Source organism: Vanessa cardui, chromosome 8 (assembly GCF_905220365.1).
Source record: "Vanessa cardui chromosome 8, ilVanCard2.1, whole genome shotgun sequence".
In the NCBI taxonomy this organism is placed as follows: domain Eukaryota; kingdom Metazoa; phylum Arthropoda; class Insecta; order Lepidoptera; family Nymphalidae; genus Vanessa; species Vanessa cardui.
In genome coordinates, this window is record NC_061130.1 from 879860 (window position 1) to 902028 (window position 22169).

Genomic DNA, 22169 nt, shown 5'->3' on the forward strand with positions numbered 1-22169 from the left:
AAAACATAGTTATATTAAGTATAACACTACACGTAATTTAGCGAATAAAATCGCAAAATATAGAAAGGTCAAAAAATATATTTATTTCACAATTTCGTGAAAACAAAACACTATTTTGTTTTTAAATTAGCGTGCTTAAATCTGCCTCATATGTAATTTATTTTTGTCAATTTTTGTAATCTGTGGTAACATATAAACACCACCGTAAATAAACGAGGCCTAAAACACAAATAGCCGCCGGCTCTAAGCTATACAATATTGCTTTTAGTAACCAATGGATCGATACAGCTCACACATGCTTTGTAAATGAACTGAAATTAAACTAGGCAGAGTTTTATGTGTCAAAGCTAGAATAAAGGAACAGAATATCTATCTATATATCTATCTATCTATCTATCTATCTACCTATCTATCTATCAAACTATCTATACTAATAAACATTTGGGTTACGAAGTTCGCTTTTGTAACCAAATCTTCTCGTTACATTACGTCCCTTAAGCCAACAAAAACACTAAACGTCAAACTTTATTCTTTAAGAAACATTTTAGATAAGGTATTGTTCATAATGGACCGATAAATCCCGCGTTAACTATTTTAATGTGTGTCATTAGTAACAGTTTTAGTACCACTAGGTCATTTGTATGTTCAATCGCTCCCCGCAGACTGATGTGACAAGTTATGTCATTTGTCAGTACAAATTCTTAACTGCTGCCACTGTGAAAGCGGCTTAATGACAATACTTTCGTAAGGGCCCTCTGTGAATGACCACTGACCTTAAGTATCGTTCGTCACGGAAATATAATGTCGTGCGGTCTTGTTATTTGTCATTTCTTATTTGTAATTAGATTATTTAATGTTTTATTATGTTATTGCGGCTGGTGAATTAATTATTTTGAACGTGTATCTTTTCATCAATTAGATTAAAAATATATATTATAAAGTTAAAACCACTATATGATGTAAAACCACTTTTTTTGGCAGACGAAAGAGTTTTTATTGGATTACACGATATATCACGTTTGTTCATCAACCCTTGTCATACGTGAAGATGCAGTCCTTATATCAACGCTGGTATACCAACTATGTTCTAAGATGTTATGTCCCTTATGCCTTTAATTATACTGACTCACTGAAAATCTTCCTCACCGCCATATTTTTTTCAGTATTTTAAAATAGTCTTCTAAATATATATAACTGAAACTCCCTATTCTCATCCCTAAGGGGAAATAGGGGGTAAAAGTTTGTATAAATCTTCTTAGATTTTTGACTAATTGAACTGAAATTAAGGATTGGAGCTACTTATATATATGTAAGTAAAGTAACGAAGTAACTCCAAGTAACGACATAGACACTTTTTTGTCTTAAACGTGTCAACCATCATTCTAAAACGCGATAGAAGCTGCAATTAGCAGATTCTTATGACTGTAAAATAAGATAACGTACATAAAAAATAGAATTAATCAACAGTAATAATTTAGGTATATTTGTATAAAAAAATCAGGCCACAACAACTTTAATCCAAAGATAAACAAAGCGTTTGCTGAATCACTTAGTTAAAAGTTTTGGAAACATCGGAACGCCTAAATAATTAAAGTAAGGTAACAACCTTTAAATGCGCGGCACATACCTCCTTTCTCGTTTAGGAGTTGAAGGGTGGGGTACACGGTACTCCATAACGGGTGGATCATGGGTTAGAACTTATTGAAATAAACACAGGTTTTCTCACATATTCTCTGCTATGCACTAAACAGAATAAACAAAAATGAAAAAACACCACGTCATCCTTGCAACTTATTAAACTTTTGGTTATTTACAAGAACCGAGGTGGCCGAATGGTTAGAACGCGCGCATCTTAACTGATGATCACGGGTTCAAAACCAGGCAAATACTTCTGAATATTCACGTGCTTAATTGGTGTTTATAAGGATGTGAAGGAAAACATCGTAAGGAAATCTTCATATATCATAAAAATTCTGCCACATGTGAATTCCACCAACCCGCATTGGAACAGCCCGGTGGAATATGTTCCAAAGCTTCTCCTTCATGGGAGAAGAAGTCTTAGTCCACTGCTGGGCAGTGGGAAATTTACAGCTTTTTGTTGTTATTTACATGTACTTATGCATCAACCCCTGTAGGTACCACCCACCCACATATTCTATTACAAGATGGCAATGTTTAGTGGTGCCATGTTTTGGTTTGAAGGTTTGTTATTCAGTTTGACTACTGTCACAAGGGGTATAACATCTTAGTTCTAAGTTTGGTGGTGGATAAGAAGGTGTTGACCACTTAATACCAGGGGCAGCATTTGTCAGGAAGTCTTATAAAAAAATAAATGTCTGCGGAACAACTGGCTTTGAAGAAATATGTAATTTAAATACATTTAAAATAGTCGACTATGATTACTCGGAATAAGCGAACTATATAAAACAAGCTGCGTGTTGTAATTAACTTAGTTAGGGCATATGTCGTTCCTCAGTCCGCTCGTAACGTCAGCGCGGTAAACTGCGATATATGACCCAGGAGCCAACTTATTAACGGCTAAAGTTTTTGATACTTCGTACATAACATGTGTTCCCTTTCTTGCCAAACTTGACGTACCTTTGTTCCCGGTAATAAGATTTCTAAGTCGTAAAATACTATGTATCTTCTTTTAATTAGTGTTTGATAACTTTTTGGAGGTTTCAATTAAATTTGATGACGGATTTGGTATGTCGTAAAATGCTAATGCTGTGCCTGTATTTTTGCTTAAGAATATCATAATGTTAATATTATTTGAAGATTAAAACATCACAATTCTTGAACATACTCTTCAGAATATGGAAGAATTATTTAAGTTGCTGGTATGTTTTGAAAAATTTCTCTTCCTCATTTATAATTGTTCTAATGCTTTCCTTTTATAATTTACAAAATATTAAATTGTAAAAACATAAACACGTCAAACTTAACTCGACAGATGTTATTTCTTCTTTACATCATCATCACTACATAGCATAAAGTCGCTTACCGATACCTGTCCTTGTGTATGCTTAGATTATTAAAATTCCGCAACGGATTTTGATGCGGTTTTTTTTTTAATAGATAAATTGATTCGAGGAGAAAGTTTTCGTATATATAACATGGACAATATAGTAAAGAAACACTGATAATTTTAGAAGTTGCTAATGTAATCGTATATAAACAATTTTTTTTGTATATTTCGCATCAGTGTTGCACGGTGCGAAGTCGTGCGGGTAGTTGTAAAATATTTTTTAAAATAAACAGTTACTTATAAAACGCTAAGTCTTTAAATTGTGAATGTCAATACCTCATTCATTCAATCCACAGTTTCACATTTCACCAAGCAAATAGCAGCTAAAGAACATTTTTTTGCTCCTCAAAGTTTAAATACGTAACCCTAATTTACCCGCCTTCGTTCTTTGCACTCGGATCACGTATTTTTCCCTTAACTTCAGTACGCACAATGTACGACAAAGTTCTTGGAAATTGTAACGAAGAAACTCGCTTCGTATTTGTTCAACTAGCGAAATATTGTTATTATAAATTTACCATGTTTGGCTATTTACATAGAATTACATTAAACTTCAGCTTTGCAGATATTAATATGTTTATAATAAAGTAATCGACATATAAGACAAAATACGTTTAACTGGTGAACTGTTAAAACAGATACAAGACATTAATTGACTTATAAATAACAACAATAACAAATTTTCTCTCCGCTGCTGGGCTATGCTTCTTCTCCCTTTGAGGAGATGGTTTAGTACATACCACCACGCTGTTCTAATGCGAGTTGATGGAATACAAATGTGGCAGAATTTCTATGAACTTAGACTCATACAGGTTTCTTCACAATGTTTTATTTCATCGCCTAGCACGAGACGAATTATAAACATAAATTAAGCAAATGAATATTAAGTGGTGCTCGCCTGGCTTTGAACGATCATCGGTTAAGATGCACTGGGCCATCTCTGCTCTTTAAATTAAATAAAATTAGCTAAAAGCTGATATACGAAACAAAAACACACAAGAAAAACCGTCATTAGATATTTACTAACTGAACTTTGTAATCGAGAACTCTAAACACGCGATTCCAATCACAACGGACCGGAATCAAAACAGCTTAACTAATTATTAAGTTTGTCGAAGCGAGGCAGTCAGAATTTCAGAACTTGTTTAATTTGTGGCACAGAAGAAGTGTCCCTCGTTCGCGTTTAGGCACGTAATCGCTCTTAAAACTTGTAACAATCGTTAGGGTGAAGTATCTATACACTAGATATAACTAGCGGGAATCGCTGATGCGGTTCGCAAAAAGAATTATCAAGTTTCAAACTTGACATGCATTCGTTGCCCTAAATTTGTCATTTTTAATTTTTATTCAAGCTCGTTAATTTTATGAATAAATGAATGGCATAGTTTTGCTATTTAATTTACTTAGTAGTATTACAATTTTAATTTAAAGTGACATAAAAAAATATATTATAATATAGAAACTAGCTTTTTCGCGTGGGTTTATCCGCATTAATCTTTAATATTTCGCTACGTTTATGAAAAAATGGTCAATCTAACGCGTTTTGCGATCAAACCCAAAAACCCGTGATCAATGTAACAGTATTAATATTAGTACTTTGTATATATGCACTAAAAAGTATCTTATATAACTGAAATAAGATTGCCATAAATGCAATCAAAAGGGAGATCGCAAAAATAAAATGTGCAAATTTCGAGCAAACGCGATACCTCTCATTTATTCATTTGGCTTTCCGATTACATTCATCATACTATTAAATTTATTCAAGCCTTACAAATTCACAAGGAAGTTATAACATGTGCCAATACTTCGAGAATATGCTCAGATGGCTTAAATTATTAATGGTTTCATTCAAACGATATTCTTATTACTTTCCCGTCTGACCCAAATGTTTTGTATTTTTTGACGAAATATATAATTATATCAATAAGTAGATGTGCTAATGAGTTCCGTTGTCTACCTGTCTCAAGCTTACGAACTGCGTTTAAGGGCCATCAGCGTTAATGAGACCCTCCACTGCCCCTCGCTGATTAAATATTTTGCCTTTTTCACCTTTTAATAACGGGAAATAATCTTAATTTTTATTTTTCACGGTCGTTAGTATTTTTATAACGGATTTAAGAGATATTCAAGATAATGGGCGTCTCGAAACAAATGGATACATAAGAATTAAGATTATTTTAGCATAACAACAACAGGCTGTAAATTTTCCACTGTTGTGCTAAGGCCTCCTCTCCCCTTAAGGAGAAGGTTTGGAACATATTCCACCACGCTGTTCCAATGCGTGTTAGTGAAATACTCATGTGGCACATTTTCTATGAAATTAGACAAACGCAGGTTTCCTCGCGTTGTTTTACTTCACCGCCGAAAGCGAGGTGAATTATAAACACAAATTATGCACTTGAGTATTCAGTGGTGCTTGCTTGGGTTTGAACCCGCAATCATCGGTTAAGATCCACGCCATCTCGCAGTTTTGCCATGAATTCTTAGCACTTATTTTGGCATAATTTTTTTATACTGTTTCATTAAAAAAATGATCATATATAAATTTATTTTGTCACAACAAAAACAAATAGCGTGCTTCTATTCATCTTACGTGTCAAACTAGCCTATGTACGCCACAGTAATCCAATTTGCTGTGAGTTCCTTCCAAGTTGCCACAACTTGCTAGACTTAGTGATTTAAATTTACAACTTTGTCCGTCTCCCCGTACACTTGCAATTTTAACGATCCACCTTAAACTTTACTTAAAATCAGATTTTGCTTTTAAGAGGTAACAGCCGAGTGTCTTGTTCTTTAAAAATTTCCAATTTTTTCTTTAATAACTGTTGAATCTATTTTTTGTATTCTAAGTCGTATTTTTCATTAAAATACTTTTTACATTCCGTTACTTAAGGATATACGTGAAAGGTATTGTTGAGAAGCCCTGGACAGAAGAGTACTTCTATCAAGTCCGCAATTTCGAATTGCGATTTTCAGGAAATATCCGAGAATTTATTTTAGAAAGTATTGTTAAAATACAGCAATTTGCTTGACCAACTTATAGATTACCGTTTTTATCAAACAGAACAGATTTTATTGAAAGACTAGCAATATTATCATTGAAATAATTATATATATCTAATAATCTATATAACTCTGTTTGTCTCTCTGTCTTCTACGACCAAACCGCTGAAACGAATTTGGTATGAAGCAAACTTGAACTCCAAGAAATTACATAGGCAACCCCTTAAACCGCTGAAACGAATTTGATATGAACTTAAACTCCAAGAAATGACATAGGCAACCCCTAAAAACGAGTGACTAGTCTAAAATAATTTTACCTATTAACATATCAACTTGGAGTAGTGGTGCAAAAAGCTTCATCAAAAGTATAACACCTCGCCTCATTGCCTCCACTGGTGACAGGAGGGCTGGTTCGTTTTTTGCCCAGAGGATCGGAATTGCGATTCAACGGGGAAATGCTGCTAGCATTCTTGCCACCATTCCACGCTGTCAAGATTTATACAGTAACTAGTTTTAGTTCATATTTGTATATATATTTAAGCATTTAATGTTGTTAATTCTTATGTTAGTAAAATCTTGGATTATTAACATACGTCCTTGATCATTTATATTTAGAACTCATCAAAAACAAGTTCCAACCTGATCGCCTATAAAACATCAAGGAAGAAACGAAATGGAGTTTACTTCGTGGCAGCTCAGTGTAATTTGGTTGGAGTGTCTTTTTATTTTTCTCGAGTTTATGAGATCGTTTGCGGCGATTCCACCTCTTGCACCTCTTTGCAATTTATTACGGGCGCTATCAATTGTCGCGAACAGCTTAAGGTTTAACATCCAGTATATGTTTTTCGATCAACGTGAAGCTACATTTTAATTAACTCATAATTAAATATGCAGTTTATAATTGCCTTTAAAATTATACGGTTTTTTTTATATATATGAGACAACATCACATATATTACTCTGATCCCAATGTAAGTAGCTAAAGCACTTGTGTTATGGAAAATCAGAAGTAACGACGGTACCACAAACACCCAGACCCAAGACAACATAGAAAAATAATGATAATCTACATTGACTTGGCCGGGAATCGAACCCGGGACCTCGGAGTGGTGTACCCATGAAACCCGGTGTACACCCCACTCGACCAGGGAGGTCGTCAAATAATGTATATACATTGATCGAACCATTGTTTAATTGAATTTGTGTTGATAATTTTTTTCAATAATATTTTAACCTCAATATTCTTCTTTACTACCAAACAATTTTATTTTGGACAGCAAATAAAAAGGAAAATGTTCAATTACAATTTCAGTGAATTTACTATTGTATTTGTTCATCATCATTATCATCATTAGATAGTATAAAACAAAGTCGCTTACCGTTGTCTGCCCCTAAGTAAGCTGAGATCTTTTAAATTACGCAACGGATTTTGATGCGTTTTTTTTAAAAGATAGAGTAATTTGACACGAAGTGTTTTACCTATAGACATTCACTAATATAGTTAGCTTTGCACCCATGCGGAGCCGTATTCGTTCGCTACTCATTTATAAATTATATTTGTTATTAAATTATGTATGTTTTATAAATCAAAATAATAGGACACAAAATGAAAAGAAAATTGTAATACAATGCCATAACGAAACGTCAAGTCAAATCAAAATATACTTTACTCAAGCTTTTACGAGCACTTTTGAATCGTCATTTTAACGGATCACTTTAGCTGTAAAGATGCTTTTCCACCATTTTAAACTTTTAATGACAAAGTTACCCCACACATGGTGACACTATCTTTGTCATTAATAAACTATAGAATCAAAAACAGTCTCTCTCTTTTTTAAAAGCAATGTAACTCTTTGTGGACTCACATCCTAAGCCAAGGTTTTAAGATTTTGTATTTCATTTCGATTTAATTCAAAGCAATTACTTAAGTAAATGGTAATTGAGTTTAACCCTTTAAGGAAATTCACGGCCGGTTTTATTTTATTAGAGAATTTAAGGGTTCGTTTTATTCCGCAACGCCTAAAAATTTTATTACACCTTTAATAATAATGTTGCTATCTACAATAATGGAATTTCAAATTTTTCTTCAATGTTAAATTAGTTTTGATGTCATATCATACGTATTCTACGTTACGAATATTTATAAATTTATATTAAATTTAATTGATGTTAATTATAGCGTTTGCATGAAATGTGTTGCAGATACACATAATAAGCCCGTCTTGGTAGGTACCACCCACTCATCAGATATTCTACCACCAAACAACAGTACTTGGTACTGTTATGTTCCGGTTTGAAGGGTGAGTGAGCCAGTATAACTACAGGCACAAGGGACATGACATATTAGTTCACAAGGTTGGTGGCGTATAATTGACCATGAAGGAATGGTTAATATTTCTCAAAGTACCATTGTCTATGGTCGATAGTGACCACGTACTATCAGTTGGCCCATATGCTCGTCCGCCAACATATTCCATAAAAAAAAACTTTCATTTCGATACCAATAGTATCTCAACGAAAAACACGTTCGTGAAATGTCAGAAAGTTATAATGAGTGACATTGAGTGTAATAAAAGTTATAATGAGTGACATTGAGTGTAATAATCATTTAGGGAATAAAACTGATGGTCTCTTGATCGGAATTATAAAGTAGTCGACTACCATAAAACAATAGTTTTTTTGTTGTTGATAAACGAAATGAGGATAGCGAGCGTACAATAAAATGTAACTGTTCCGGTTAATAGTGTATTAATATACAATGAAAAATTAAGGTGTTATATATATTTCATACGTTTATATAATTATCAATTATTTATAAGCACTATTGTAATGTGTCTTCTTATATGTATATACCATTTTAGTGTATATGTCGATATTAAACAAAATGAGGAAATTACTGGGACAGCTAGGAGAATAATCTTGCCTCAAATTTAGAGCAACATACAAAATCAATGTATTTCATTTTATGACTTATGGAAAGTTGAACTTTAAGAAGGAATAATATTATATAAAGGTATCAATGTGAATTTTATCCATACGAAGTCATGATAGCCAGCATATTACAGACAGTACTTGATACAGCTAATAGAATAGAAGTACTGAGAAAATAAGTGTAAAATTTTCCAAATTATTTCAAAAACTACGGAGTTCTGACATCAATAACAAAAATACATCCGAATCCATACTCACCTACTTTTTGTGAAGTCGGCTAGCAATATATTCTGCTGCTGTAACCGAAACAAATCAAATGCAATATTGAAGAACGGATATCAAGTGAATAGTCTTGAAATGGTGAGCGGGTGGAAATCTCATAATATTTTATAGTAGCGAAGATAACCAACCATTTATATACAGGAGCAGACGAGAGTCGTAACTCCGTAACCGATGTTGGTTTAAATCTGGCACCGCGACGCCCCCTTTGATAATTTTCACCTGAGCGTTGCGCCCCGCGGCGCGCCCTCTTCAAATTTATGTTGCTTGAGATACCATCTTCATTGTAAGAATTCGAATCAAGAGTTACAATTACTAGAAGAGCCATTTGAAAAAAAAAATCGTGGAATATTTTATTATATTTATTTTAAATTAAACTAGCTGTGCCCACGACCATATACGCGATTGAATTTAGCAAAAAAAAATTATATGTTTATTATTGTAGCCTATTATATTTTTTATTATATCCGTTATCTGCCAGTGAATGTCCTGTCAAAATCGGTCCAGCGGTTTCAGAGATTAGGCGGAACAAACAGACAGACGAAAATTGTAAAAAATGTCATTTTTGTATATATACATATGCATTGAGTAAAAGAGCTATTTTAATATCACAAAGAAACACTCCAATTTTATTATTTATATAGATGACATGGCCAATGGACTCACACAGAAAAACACTAAAGAACATGCAAAAAGAAGTACTCTTAGTCGGAAAGCAGACCCTGGAAATAGCCGATATTAATAATTGGTAGGCAGAAGAAGAAAAAGACTCTTATTTAATATTAATATGATAAAAAAAAATCGAATTCTTATTTCGACACAGTTCTAAGTTAATTTCTCAAGAACACAAGTACTGTTGTCTAGACTTCATTCCATACTTTCTCAAATTATGGATGCATACCTTTCCATCATATATTTTTACATCCATGTCTCCAAGGCAGAGGGTTTGAGTGTCGCTTACAATATTACGATGTTAACCACCATAGACGATTTACATAATTCATTCAGAGCCCGTGATAGGCTCAACGTATGCTTTGATCTAAAGTACACCAAACGTTAATTGAACCTTTTAAGGGGCCCGTGTTAGTTTGCTAACTGATATTAGCTTCATGCTTGAATATAATGAAAGTCACATTAAATTATTAAAAAAAAACACAGGTTTTTTTTACGTTTTGACGTCTTACTTTAAGCAGAAATCACCTGATTATGAGATGGTGTGTTAAAAGTGTATCTTATATATGTTATATTGTTTTCCATATTCAATTAAATCTTTATCACAAAATCCTGCTCGAAGGACCATTTTTTTATAATTCGTTAAATACAATTTTATAGTAACTTATAATCTTAACATATCATAACTTAAGGTAATAAAGCGAGTTTTGTTCGAGTAGATTTAAAAAAGTAATTCGATTAAAATCCGTAAGCATTTCGTGACACCAATTTATACAAACAAAATTATCTAGGATGGATGTTTTATTCAATTACGACGATTTTTCACACCTTTCTTGACGAAAATGATAACAGCAAAACTAGTGTGTTTAAGATTAAGAATACTTAAACAAAATCTAAAGGTTTTTATTTACTTTACAAAATATTTGTGTGTCTTTGCAAAGAAAAAATTCTAGTACAATTATTTCATGTAGTCCTTGAGAATATTACAAATAAAATCCAAAACTGTTCCAAGATTATTCGAAACAGAATGAATTATGGCTTTGAAATAATATTTAATAAAGCTTTTACTGGATATGGATGCTATCATTAACAGCTGCGGGATGAAAGCAAGCGAATAAGCAAATAAAATATTTCGAATCTGTGAATGTCAGGGATTTAAAAAATAAATAACGTAAAACACAAGGGCCCTTGCGAACTGCACGCCGCGTGCTGTCGATAACACGTCAATCGAACGACAAATTTGTTTGACCAATTGGCTATAAAGAATATCTGAATATTGAGTGTGGTGGTCGCGACCTGATTGATTAAAGGCGACTCTCATAAATATTTATGAGTTTGCATCGCTTTTCGACGATTGAATATAAGGCTCTTGGATATGACGGAAATAAAACTCAAGTATTTTATGAAGAAAGAAGAAATTTCAAAGCATCACTACATATTATAAAAGAACTTACAAACTCCGAAACTACTGAACGGATTTTCATGCGATTTTCACTAATAGACAAAGAGATTCATAATGAAGGTTTAATTATATAATTCATTATATGTTTTGTGTAAAAAAGTTGAAATAGAACGATTGTTAAACATGGCGGAAAAAAGCAACAAAAAAAATATAAATAGAAGGCAAAACTATTATTAAAAAAATGTTATGTCTACCCGTGCGAAGCGGTTAGTTAGTAGTAAGATATTATATGCAAATCTATCATCCATCCAATACCCTCTAATACCCATACAAACTTTGTGCAATATCAAAAAAAAAAAAAAAAAACTAGTAAGAGTGTGGACTTTAAAATAAGCCAATATGGGTTGATGTAGCTTAATACTGGGACCAAATTATCTTCTATTGAGGTTCAAGGTTTGAGCGTTTCGATTGAGGAGTATTGAGCAATAGTGGTAACCTCTAAATAACAAGTAATATAAATTATCTTATTAAAATTAACGAGCATATAATTGTGATGCTTTATTTAAACAAATTATGTTTTCTCAGATGGTAACCTTTGCTCCTCGATTTCTATGTTTTAGTGATCTTTGAAACGCATCTCCCTTCAAAGTTTATGACTCGGATATCTCAGCTTAGCACATGGAGGAACGTTTCATTACCGACTTTAATTTTATGCATGAACGCGTGCAACGTCACCGACGTCGAACGTCTTGCTTGAATTTTACCCGGGAGATAAAATATTGGGGCATGACAGACGATTTTTTTTTTTATTTATCGACTTTGCTCTGGATATTGGCGTGTTGACATTATTTAGTAAAATCGTATTATCTATAATGTTTACCAGTATCAATTATAACTTAAGAAAAGGGAAAAACGTATATATATTATACGTTATAAGAACACATATAAGAACGCAACAAGAGAAATATTGACAAATAAAGTAATATGCTCTATTTATCAATGTTTTTTAAGGTATAGTTTATTAATAGGCTTAGTGAAAACTAACTTCGGTTACTTATTATAGAAACAGATACCGTGTGTTGGTAATTAAATAATTGTAAGTCTATTATTTGCTTTTAAATAAAGCATTACTAATTATTTGGTAAACCCTATAATATTTGCTATTTTAAAACTATTACTATTACTTTTATTAAATAGAGTAGCTCTACTCGGTCAGATATAACTGACATTAAGTCATCCTTTTAATAATACCTGTGTTAAGGATGATCGTCAAATCGTATATGTTCTCGAATTCATATATTACATCTCAACGTATAGTCGAACTGAACGAAAATTTTAATCTTTGTCAAGCGAACAAATGGGAGCCCGTGTTATTTACGAGGGCTCGAAAAAAAAATACAAAAATACACCCGTGACGAAGCCATTCCGCTCGCTGACAACAAGATTTGTTTTTCTCGAAGTCAGTTTGTCATTCTGTTACGAATAACGTTCGTCTGACACAACATTGACTGTTTGCCATTAAAAGTTGGCGAAATATATTTCACACTATATGATAACTCTCTAAGCTCATGGGTTGGACTTTTCCCATCATAGAGCAGAGATGGTCCAGTGGTTAGAACGCGTGCATCTTAACCGATGATTGCGGATTCGAGCCCAAGTATCACTGAATATTAATTTGCTTTATATTACATTTATAAATCATCTTGCGCTCGGTGGTGAAGGAAAACATCGTTAGGAAAACTCCATGTGTCATAGAAATTCTGCCACATGTGGATTCCACCAATTCACATTGGAAGAACGTGGTGGTGGAAATGCGTGGTGGAATGTGTTCCAAACGTTCTCATCAAAAAAGGGATAGGAGGCCTTAGCCCAGCAGTGGGAAGTTTAAAGGTTCTTGTCCAATGATGTTGTAGTAAACAGATATGTTATTGAAGTGAAGACTAGAAAACGTCCTAATTGGGACGTTTGCCTTCAGTTGTTTTACGTATTAATACGTTATAATACATCATAATTACGTAGCAATAAGTTTTGCGTAATTAAAACATCTAGTTATCCCTTTTACTTATTGTTTTTATCAAGCTATCCTCTTTACTTGTAACGAAATGTAAAATAAACGGTCCCCGGCGCGGCACACTTTTTTCTGTTGTTTAGTATGGATATAACATATCTGTTTATTAGAATATCATTGCTCTTGTCTCTCTTGGGTTCATATCCAATTGGATATTGAATTGGCTCAATGACAATCATTAAAATTTAGGCATAGATAAAAATGAATAAAGAGTACACATAGTTTTGACTATCCTTGTCACACAGATCTTCCATGTAGGTGTGTTTAGAGTTGATAGCTTGTCCCAAATTCAATCTATATGACGTAATAGGCTATCAAATAATATTTTCCCCCTGAAAGCGTTTTTCCAGGAATAAAAATAATACATTATGTGTTAGGGAAAATATAAGTGGGAACCGTATCACATTTATTATTAAAAAGAGGGATAGAATTGTTATATATGTACTCAGTACTATGTGACATCACTACATAGTACAAAACAAATTCGCTTTCTCTGTACCTATATCCCTATGTATGCTTAAATCTTTAAAATTACTTGGTGGTAGGGCTTCGTGCAAGCCCGTCTGGGTAGGTACCACCCACTCATCAGTTATTCTACCGACAAATAACAGTACTCAGTATTGTTGTGTTCCGGTTTGAAGGGTGAGTGAGCCAGTGTAACTCCAGGCACAAGGGACATAACAACTTAGTTCCCAAGGTTGATGGCACATTGACGATGTAAGGAATAGTTAATATTTCTTACAGCGTCATTGTCTATGGGTGATGGTGACCACTTACCATCAGGTGGCCCATCTGCGAGTCCACCAACCTATACCATAAAAAAAAACTACGCAACGGATTTTAATGCAGTTTTTTTTAATAGGTATACTTACTGATAGGATAGAAAATACTGATAATTAATAATGTGATGTCATATCACTGCACCAGTGCAAAGCCTGGGCGGGTCACTAGTTTTCTTATATTACATAATTTTATATAAAGTTATTTTATTATAATTCGATTAATGGCTGCATTCGAGGTGAGGCTAAGCTGGTATCTGACGCCAAACACTAAGGATTTTGGGATTAACTCGTCAACCTAGCTTACTAGACTCAACTCGTCATAGGGAATTAAATTATTAGCCTGTCTTTTTGACAAATGCAATAATTTAACATTTAGCTGTAACTGTGACGTCACTCTGATAAAAATGAAATTGGGTTTATTCATATCAATGCTGAGCCAAGATTTAAGGCTTACTTGACTTACGAATTTTATATTCAATTTTAAGTTATAAAACCTCATTCATTTTATTTTCATTTCAGTGTATATCACTAATATTAAATATTTAAAAAAAATCGGAAATAGCTTTAAAAAAATGTCAACAAATCAGACGAAATGGTATTATAATAACAACGGTTAAAATCAAATCAAATCAATACACTACAAAGCACGGACATTTGTCGAAAAGAAGATTGCCAATTACATCTCTTGTAAGCTTCAAAGTATCTTCTTAAACGTAGAAGATACTTCCAGGAACATCAATCAATCAATCAAATTATAGTTTATTCAAGTAGGTTTTACAAGCCCTTTTGAATCATCATTTTCATCATCGTCATCATTATAACAACTATTTTAAATGAAGCTACCACTCGGTTCTACCGAATAGAACCGGCAAGAAACTCAGCAGTTACTCTTCCACACTCTGTTACTTATTACAAAACACAAAATGAGGAAACATTTCTTTTATTTTCATACAGCATTCGTGATTATGATGTCGATAAAACGTTTATCCGACAAAAAAACGTAAGCAATACCTCAATACTGGCTGTTCGCGCGATGTCTGATGTAATAAATAACGAAACACGCAAGCTCTTTTCCATCGATTTGCACGAACATCTGGTGAGCCCCACAGTGCCAACAGCTTGGGTTTCCTTGTCAATTGTCCTTGTATTAATGATTTCTACATGTCAATCTAATTACAGAATACAAGAATCATATGATAAAGAAATGTGAAAATCGTGTGGAATTTATTTCATAGAACTAAGACACTTATCTGTTCTTCTCTTTAGGATTTTAATTCCTAACTGATAATAGTTTTAAATTTAATTTAATTCGTATGACCATTCATTTTTTTTTATTTGTGGTTTGAATTTCGAAACTATGTCTATATTAGCTTTTTAAAATTATTGTAACCAATTTAAAAAAGCTAGGTTGTATACATCGCTTGTCATTGACCGACTCCATAAATATTAGTTAATGTAAAAGGTAATGAATAATGAAAAGTAATTTGATTTACATTACATTCCGTCTAAATTAAACAAAACCATCTGAGTGGTTACAATCCACTTACATATTCTATCGTATTCTACCAAAAACAATTATTACATAGTATCGTGTGTACATATATTTATACTGTGTTCCAGTTTGTAAAGTCAGTGAGTCAATCGCGGGCAAAAGTTACATGTCTTAGTTCCTAAAATTGTTCTGTCAGCGCCAAATATCTATGGGCGATGATTTATAATCTGTAAAAAAAGTAAACGGATTTCTACGTATTGATATAAATATTTTTATTTAAAGTAATAAATTTTATTTTTTATATTGAATTGTTACAATATCCAGCTACTCTACGTCTTCAGGGAAGCTGTTAGCGACATCTTGTCAGAGATTCTTTCTCGTTACTTTTTTTTTAATTGAAAGGTTTGTTTTCTTATTACGGCTATTATTTAATGCAATATAAATTTAGTATTCTTTATTATTACATTCTCTGCTCTTTTGAAAATAAATTCTCTTAAGAAAAAAATAATCATTTACTAATGAGACTATCTATGTGAGATATAATATATGATGGAAATCTTTGCATCTTTCCTTAAAATTAACTTTTGATTCATTACATAATTCTAGTATAAAAATAAATTTAACTATTTCCATCGTTATGTCACTTCACTACATAGTTTACAACAAAATCGCTTTCTCTGTCCCTATATCCATATATGCTTAAATCTTTGAAACTACGCAAGGGATTTTGATGCAGTTTTTTTAATAAATTGAGTGATTCGAGTGGAAGTTTTTTGTATATAATACGTGGACAAAATAGTAAAAAAACACTGATAATTATAGAAGTTTCTAATTGTTTATTATATTGAGTGTCATTATTGCACCTGTGCGAAGCCGGGGCGAAGTAAACTATACAGTGTTGTGTAACAATTCGACTGACATTTCATATAAAGCACGTTTCAGCTAATTCACTAACTATATTTGCATATACATCACTGGATGTAACATCGAACATCTTATCGATTCCTCTCGAACAATTGCCGTAATAGCGCAATTTGCATAACATCGACCTGTCTCCGATAGCCTCAATAACTAATCAGTGCCATAAACCCTGGACTATTGTTAGCTTTGTAGGTTAAGCCCTGCCTTCATAATGAGTGTATTCCTGTTACTCTTGGATTACACCTTTTGTGCAGTTTTGTTCTGAGTCGTTATCGAGTCGCTCGTGAACTGACAAATCATTGAAGACATTTAACACTTTATAAACTCGACTTCTGAGAGGTTTCGTTACTGAAATTAACCCTGATTTGTTTTATTTTTATGATAAGTACATTGGAGGTTAGCTATCTACAATTTCGATGGCAGAGTATAACGTCAAAAGCGTAACATTAAGATAATTTATTTGAAGCATAAATTATTATAGTGTATGAAATAAATAATTAAGTGATAAATTCACAATTTACTATAAATATTCCGATTCGACAGCACTAAGGAGAGATCACTTTATGGAGATAACCTTACGAACTTCCGACTATTAACGTGCCCACTTGACAGACAGGCCTAATAACGTTCAGAAATCAAACCGGATACCATCATCAACAACGCTACAATCTATTCTCAGCGCCAAGTCCAATGCATAAATCCCAAAACAAACAAAAAGTTACCTCACCAAAGTATCATTGATAAATACAGTCATCAATATAAAGAGCGACAAAGCAAAACATGGAAACCCTTATTACGGCAGCAGGAGATCGTCACTAAAAACTTCTTTGATGTCACGACACGTTTACATTCACAACACATTCAGAAATTAGCGTGACATATGTAATCACGTAATGGTATTCTGGAACCGTAATCAGAAAACCAGACACGTATCGTTACAATAGCTTATCTGCGAGAATTACGCCTATTAGCTGATTAGAGTATACCCCTCTTTTGCGTTGTGAGATTTTACACATAATTATTGCTGCTCGTTTCATTTTTTTTTTTCATTTGATGTTTTATTACATGAACTAAATAACATAACAGGTGTTTTGGAAGACATTTCATTATATACGTCTTCGATTTAAACATTTATTAAGTTATTCTTAATTTTGGTGTTGCAATAAAATGGTAGTAATCTCTCAAATATAAGTTAAAATATCGGCTTATAATATGTATGATTTCATTTTTATATTGAATAAAACAACACTTAATTAAAAAGTAAGTGCTTAAAATGGTTATGACATATGACGAATAGTCAAAAATCAAAATGACTTTTGAATCGTCATTTAACAATTAATTGAAGCTACCGCCGGTTCGAAAAGTAGATTCTACCGAGAAGAACCGGCAAGAAACTCAGTAGTTACTTTTTTTCAACATTTAAAAAAGTACGGTCATGTTAGTTAATACAATTATTTAAAGTAACTAACATCTCAATAAATTTTCTTTTCCATCACTATTAATACTATCACTGCGTGTGCTCATTGGTCAATTTAAATAGCGCGCTCTCCTTTCTTCCTGTTACATACTTCCGTCCCTTTTCATTAAATTGAATTTGCTGGTAACGAAACAAAATATGTAACTCATCAATAAAAGTATTTCATATATAACATAAAAATAGAATAAAATACACAGTTACTGATAAGATATTTTACTATATACCTCGTATAAAAATCAGGTGATCATATTTCACAGAAGGCCAGTTTTTAATCACGTGGATACATCTTTAGTATTTTTCAGTTAAGTTTCTATAGATACGTTTAACTAAATCGAGTCTTAAAACTGAACCATAATATTTTTACACGAAAGAATTCGGAAGAGGCCTTAAATAATAACGGAATGTATGTTCTGACATATTTATCTAACTACTGTTTTATTACTTACGCGAATTCCCCACCCCCTCCAACTTACTAATTCAGGGAGACAACGTGACGTAATTAATTCTCCTCTAATTACATAGTGATTTGCGTGACACGCTCCCAGAATTATGTAGCTAATCGCATCTCAAGAACTACTTAATAATGGTTACATTTAGATATTAAATTCTAAGAATTTTAATAAAGGAACTAGTTTGTTAAAATATGTAGCGTACTACTTAGTCTTACTTCTATATCACACTTATTACTTTTTTTTTTACTCTTTATTGCACAGATCAAACATGTACAAAGGGCGGACTTAACGCTATTACAGTTTCGTTAAGCTGAGATGGCTCAGTGGTTAGACCGCGTGCATTTTAACCGATGATTGTGGGTTCAAATCCCGGCAAGCACCACCATATATATATGTGCTTAATTTGTGTTTATAATAAATCTCGTGCTCGGCGGTGAAGGAAAACATCGTGAAGGAAACCTGCATGTGTCTAATTTCATCGAAATTCTGCCACAATCCACTAACCCGCATTGGAACAGCTTGGTGGAATATGTTCCAAACCCTCTTCTTAATGAAGAGGAGGCCTTATCCCAGCAATAGGAAATTAACAGGCTGTTACTTTACTTTCGTTAAAACCATGAGATTAGACGTAAGAGATGTAAAGAAAGGATGATTAAGGCTATTTATTTTATGTATCATTATCATATCATCATCATTACATAGTATAAAACAAAGTCACTTACCGCTGTCTGTCTCTATATATGCTTAAATCTTTAAAATTATATAACGCGGCAGTTTTTTTAAAGCTAGATTGATTCAAGAGTAATGTTTATATGTATAATACATGCATAAAATAGTAGAAAATGATTGAAAAACTGTGAATATTGTAAGACATTCTCTACTACATAACATAACATTGGTGCGAAGTCGGGGTTTATCGCTAGTAATTTATAAATTATGCTATAAATTCGCCGTATTACTAAACAAAGCAAATATCGAAACTATGGACCACGTGATTAAAATTTTACCAGATTAACGGATAGAGCGCAATATTATTTGTATCACATAAGTCCTCATACATCACGTTGAAACATGTCCCGGGACTGACGAATCTGTGCTTAACGAAGCGTCACAAACACGGCTTTGATGTGTATTCACGCCTGTTTTCTATACAACAATAGAATAAACAGCGCTAAATGTTTCATTTAATAGTGTATTTCATTGAGGCGCTCGTGAATTTTGTGATATTCATATTCGAAGTCATCTTTATTCAATATAGAAGCATAACACTTTCTTTTTGATTGTATTTTGAAGATACAATTGTATTGAATACAAGTCCCGTTTATTCCGTATCCCTTGGGAATTCTGAAATATCTTAAAAATAGTTGTTGTCATAACCTACTTGCATGCTAAATTTTAAACCCCTAATAATTATAGTTACGGAGATAGAGCTACTTTGGTTCCAAAATATAAATTCCATTTATTCCCTATTCCGTGGGAATTTTGAAAAATCCCTTCTTAGTGCACCTCTAGGACACTTAAGGCCATGTGTCAAATTTCAACTTTCTAGGTCCAGTGGTTTACGCTGTACTTTGTCCGTCAGTCACTCAATCACTCAGTAACGGAACAGTTTTATATATATTGAATGTTATATAGTTTTTGTACCGCTTTCTTTAAGCAGTACTTAATAACGCACATTTTTATAATTAGTCTGTACCAATTTTATACGAATTATTTTTTCGAATTTGGAACGAACAAAATAGTTATATCTCGGCATCCTTTGAATAAGCTTAAGAGTGACAGGTTATGTGACTTTCTATTCCATTATCTTTCTAAAAATTTTATTACGTGGCCTATATTTTTACATGACATAAAAACACAAAGTGACTCATACAACAAAGTACCTCGTAAATAAATCGTATAAAAAATCAAATACCAAATACCAGTATTCCATTATTTTTGTCTTAACGACTAAAAACCTTATCATTTGAAGACGTCATACAATGAAGCTTTCCTTTCAAACCCTCGTTGAATGTGCAAACAGAACGAGCAATGTATTAATAAACATTTTTTTATTGTTACAGGTGAAAGTGATGCTGCGTGTAGGAGCGACGGGCGAAGGTCCCTTCACCAGCGGCACGCAGACCTTTTCCTTGGATAAACGCAAGAAACAAGTAACATTATGCGAGACGGCGTCCGCCACCTCTGCTCCTGAAGACAGAAAAGTCGGTGTTGCTGCTCCTAAGATGTTCGCTTTCGATGCTATATTCTCTCAAGATGATTCTCAGGTAATTAATAATATGCAATATTTACTTTATTATCGTAAATAATAATACCACTTAGACATTCACACTGCACACACTAGTGTTGCCAATCTAAATTCGCCTTTTTGCATTGTTTTCGTGTAATGATGAATATTAACCATTCATAATTTTCACGTATTAATATACCTTAATTTATTTATTTATTTATTTTATTTGGTTCTTCGACAATGTGTACACGATCAAAATCAAAGTAAACTTTATTCAAGTGGGCTTTTACAAGCACTTTTGAATCGTCATTTAACAATCAAGTGAAGCTACCACCAGGTTCGGAAAGTAGATTCTACCGAGAAGAATCGGCGAGAAACTCAGTAGTTACTCTTTTTCAACATTTAAAAAATACAAAGTCATGTTAGTTAATACAATTATTTAAATTAATACATCCTGCCTGGAAGTCAACGGGTATTAATTCCACGCTTTTTTATCATCTACAAAATCTTATATCGAATAATATGATATAACAAAAGTTAAATTATATTCCAAGTGTTACAATTACTTAAAAAATAACACAGCATGTACTAAAAGAAAACAATCTACATCTTAACTTAGTTTGAAAATTTAAATCTTAATTAAAATGAAATAAAAAAAAAACTATGTTATAAATATATATATATGAGACAGGATATCAACTTAGACACCATTTTTGTTGCCCAATACGATATTTTTCATGGACGCAATGCACGTAACATGTACATTCATTTCATATAAAATATTAAAATAAATTTCCTTCAAATAATGTCCTACAAATAGTCTATATATAATAAGGCTACGCTACATTTAATAATCACAAACTAAAATTACCTTTAAATCCAATGTCAACGGATATTGTAAGGACTCGTTGAATCACCTTAGTAACTAGAAATGTCCCGGGAAATAGCTACAGACCTAGATACCCTTTGATTTTACCCGGTAATTACTTTTTGTTTCATTACGATGAGCTAGAAAATGAAGAGGTAATTATTGCTAAATAATGTATATACTATATATACATGTCTCATGACGGTGTAAGGGTAAATAATAATAAGGGCAAAAGTAAGTAAAGTTACAGCCTGTAAATTTCCCACTGCTGGGATAAGGCCTCCTCTTCCATTAAGGAGAGGGTTTGTAACATATTCCACCACGCTGTTCAAATGCGGGTTGGTGGAATGCACATGTGGCAGAATTTCGATGAAAGTAGACACATGCAGGTTTCCTCACGATGTTTTCCTTCACTAATTAAGCACATATATACATATAGTGGTGCTTGCCTGGGTTTGAACCCGCAATCATCGGTTAAGATGCACGCGTTCTAACCACTGGGCCATCTCAACTCTTAGGGGCTCTTAATAAGGGCAAAGATGTTATCAAATGATTCATTAA

At 32.9% G+C, this 22169-nt stretch overlaps 1 protein-coding gene across 2 annotated transcripts in view; it reads left to right on the forward strand.

Annotated features, from left to right (window-relative positions):
* The window catches only part of LOC124531981 (kinesin-like protein CG14535), a 415871-nt gene that overhangs the window by 378027 nt on the left and 15675 nt on the right, over positions 1 to 22169 (forward strand). For both annotated transcript variants that reach the window (XM_047106585.1, XM_047106586.1), the window contains one exon: positions 20574 to 20777. In XM_047106585.1, coding sequence (XP_046962541.1) covers positions 20574 to 20777 — 204 coding nt within the window. The remainder of the gene's footprint in view (positions 1 to 20573; positions 20778 to 22169) is intronic.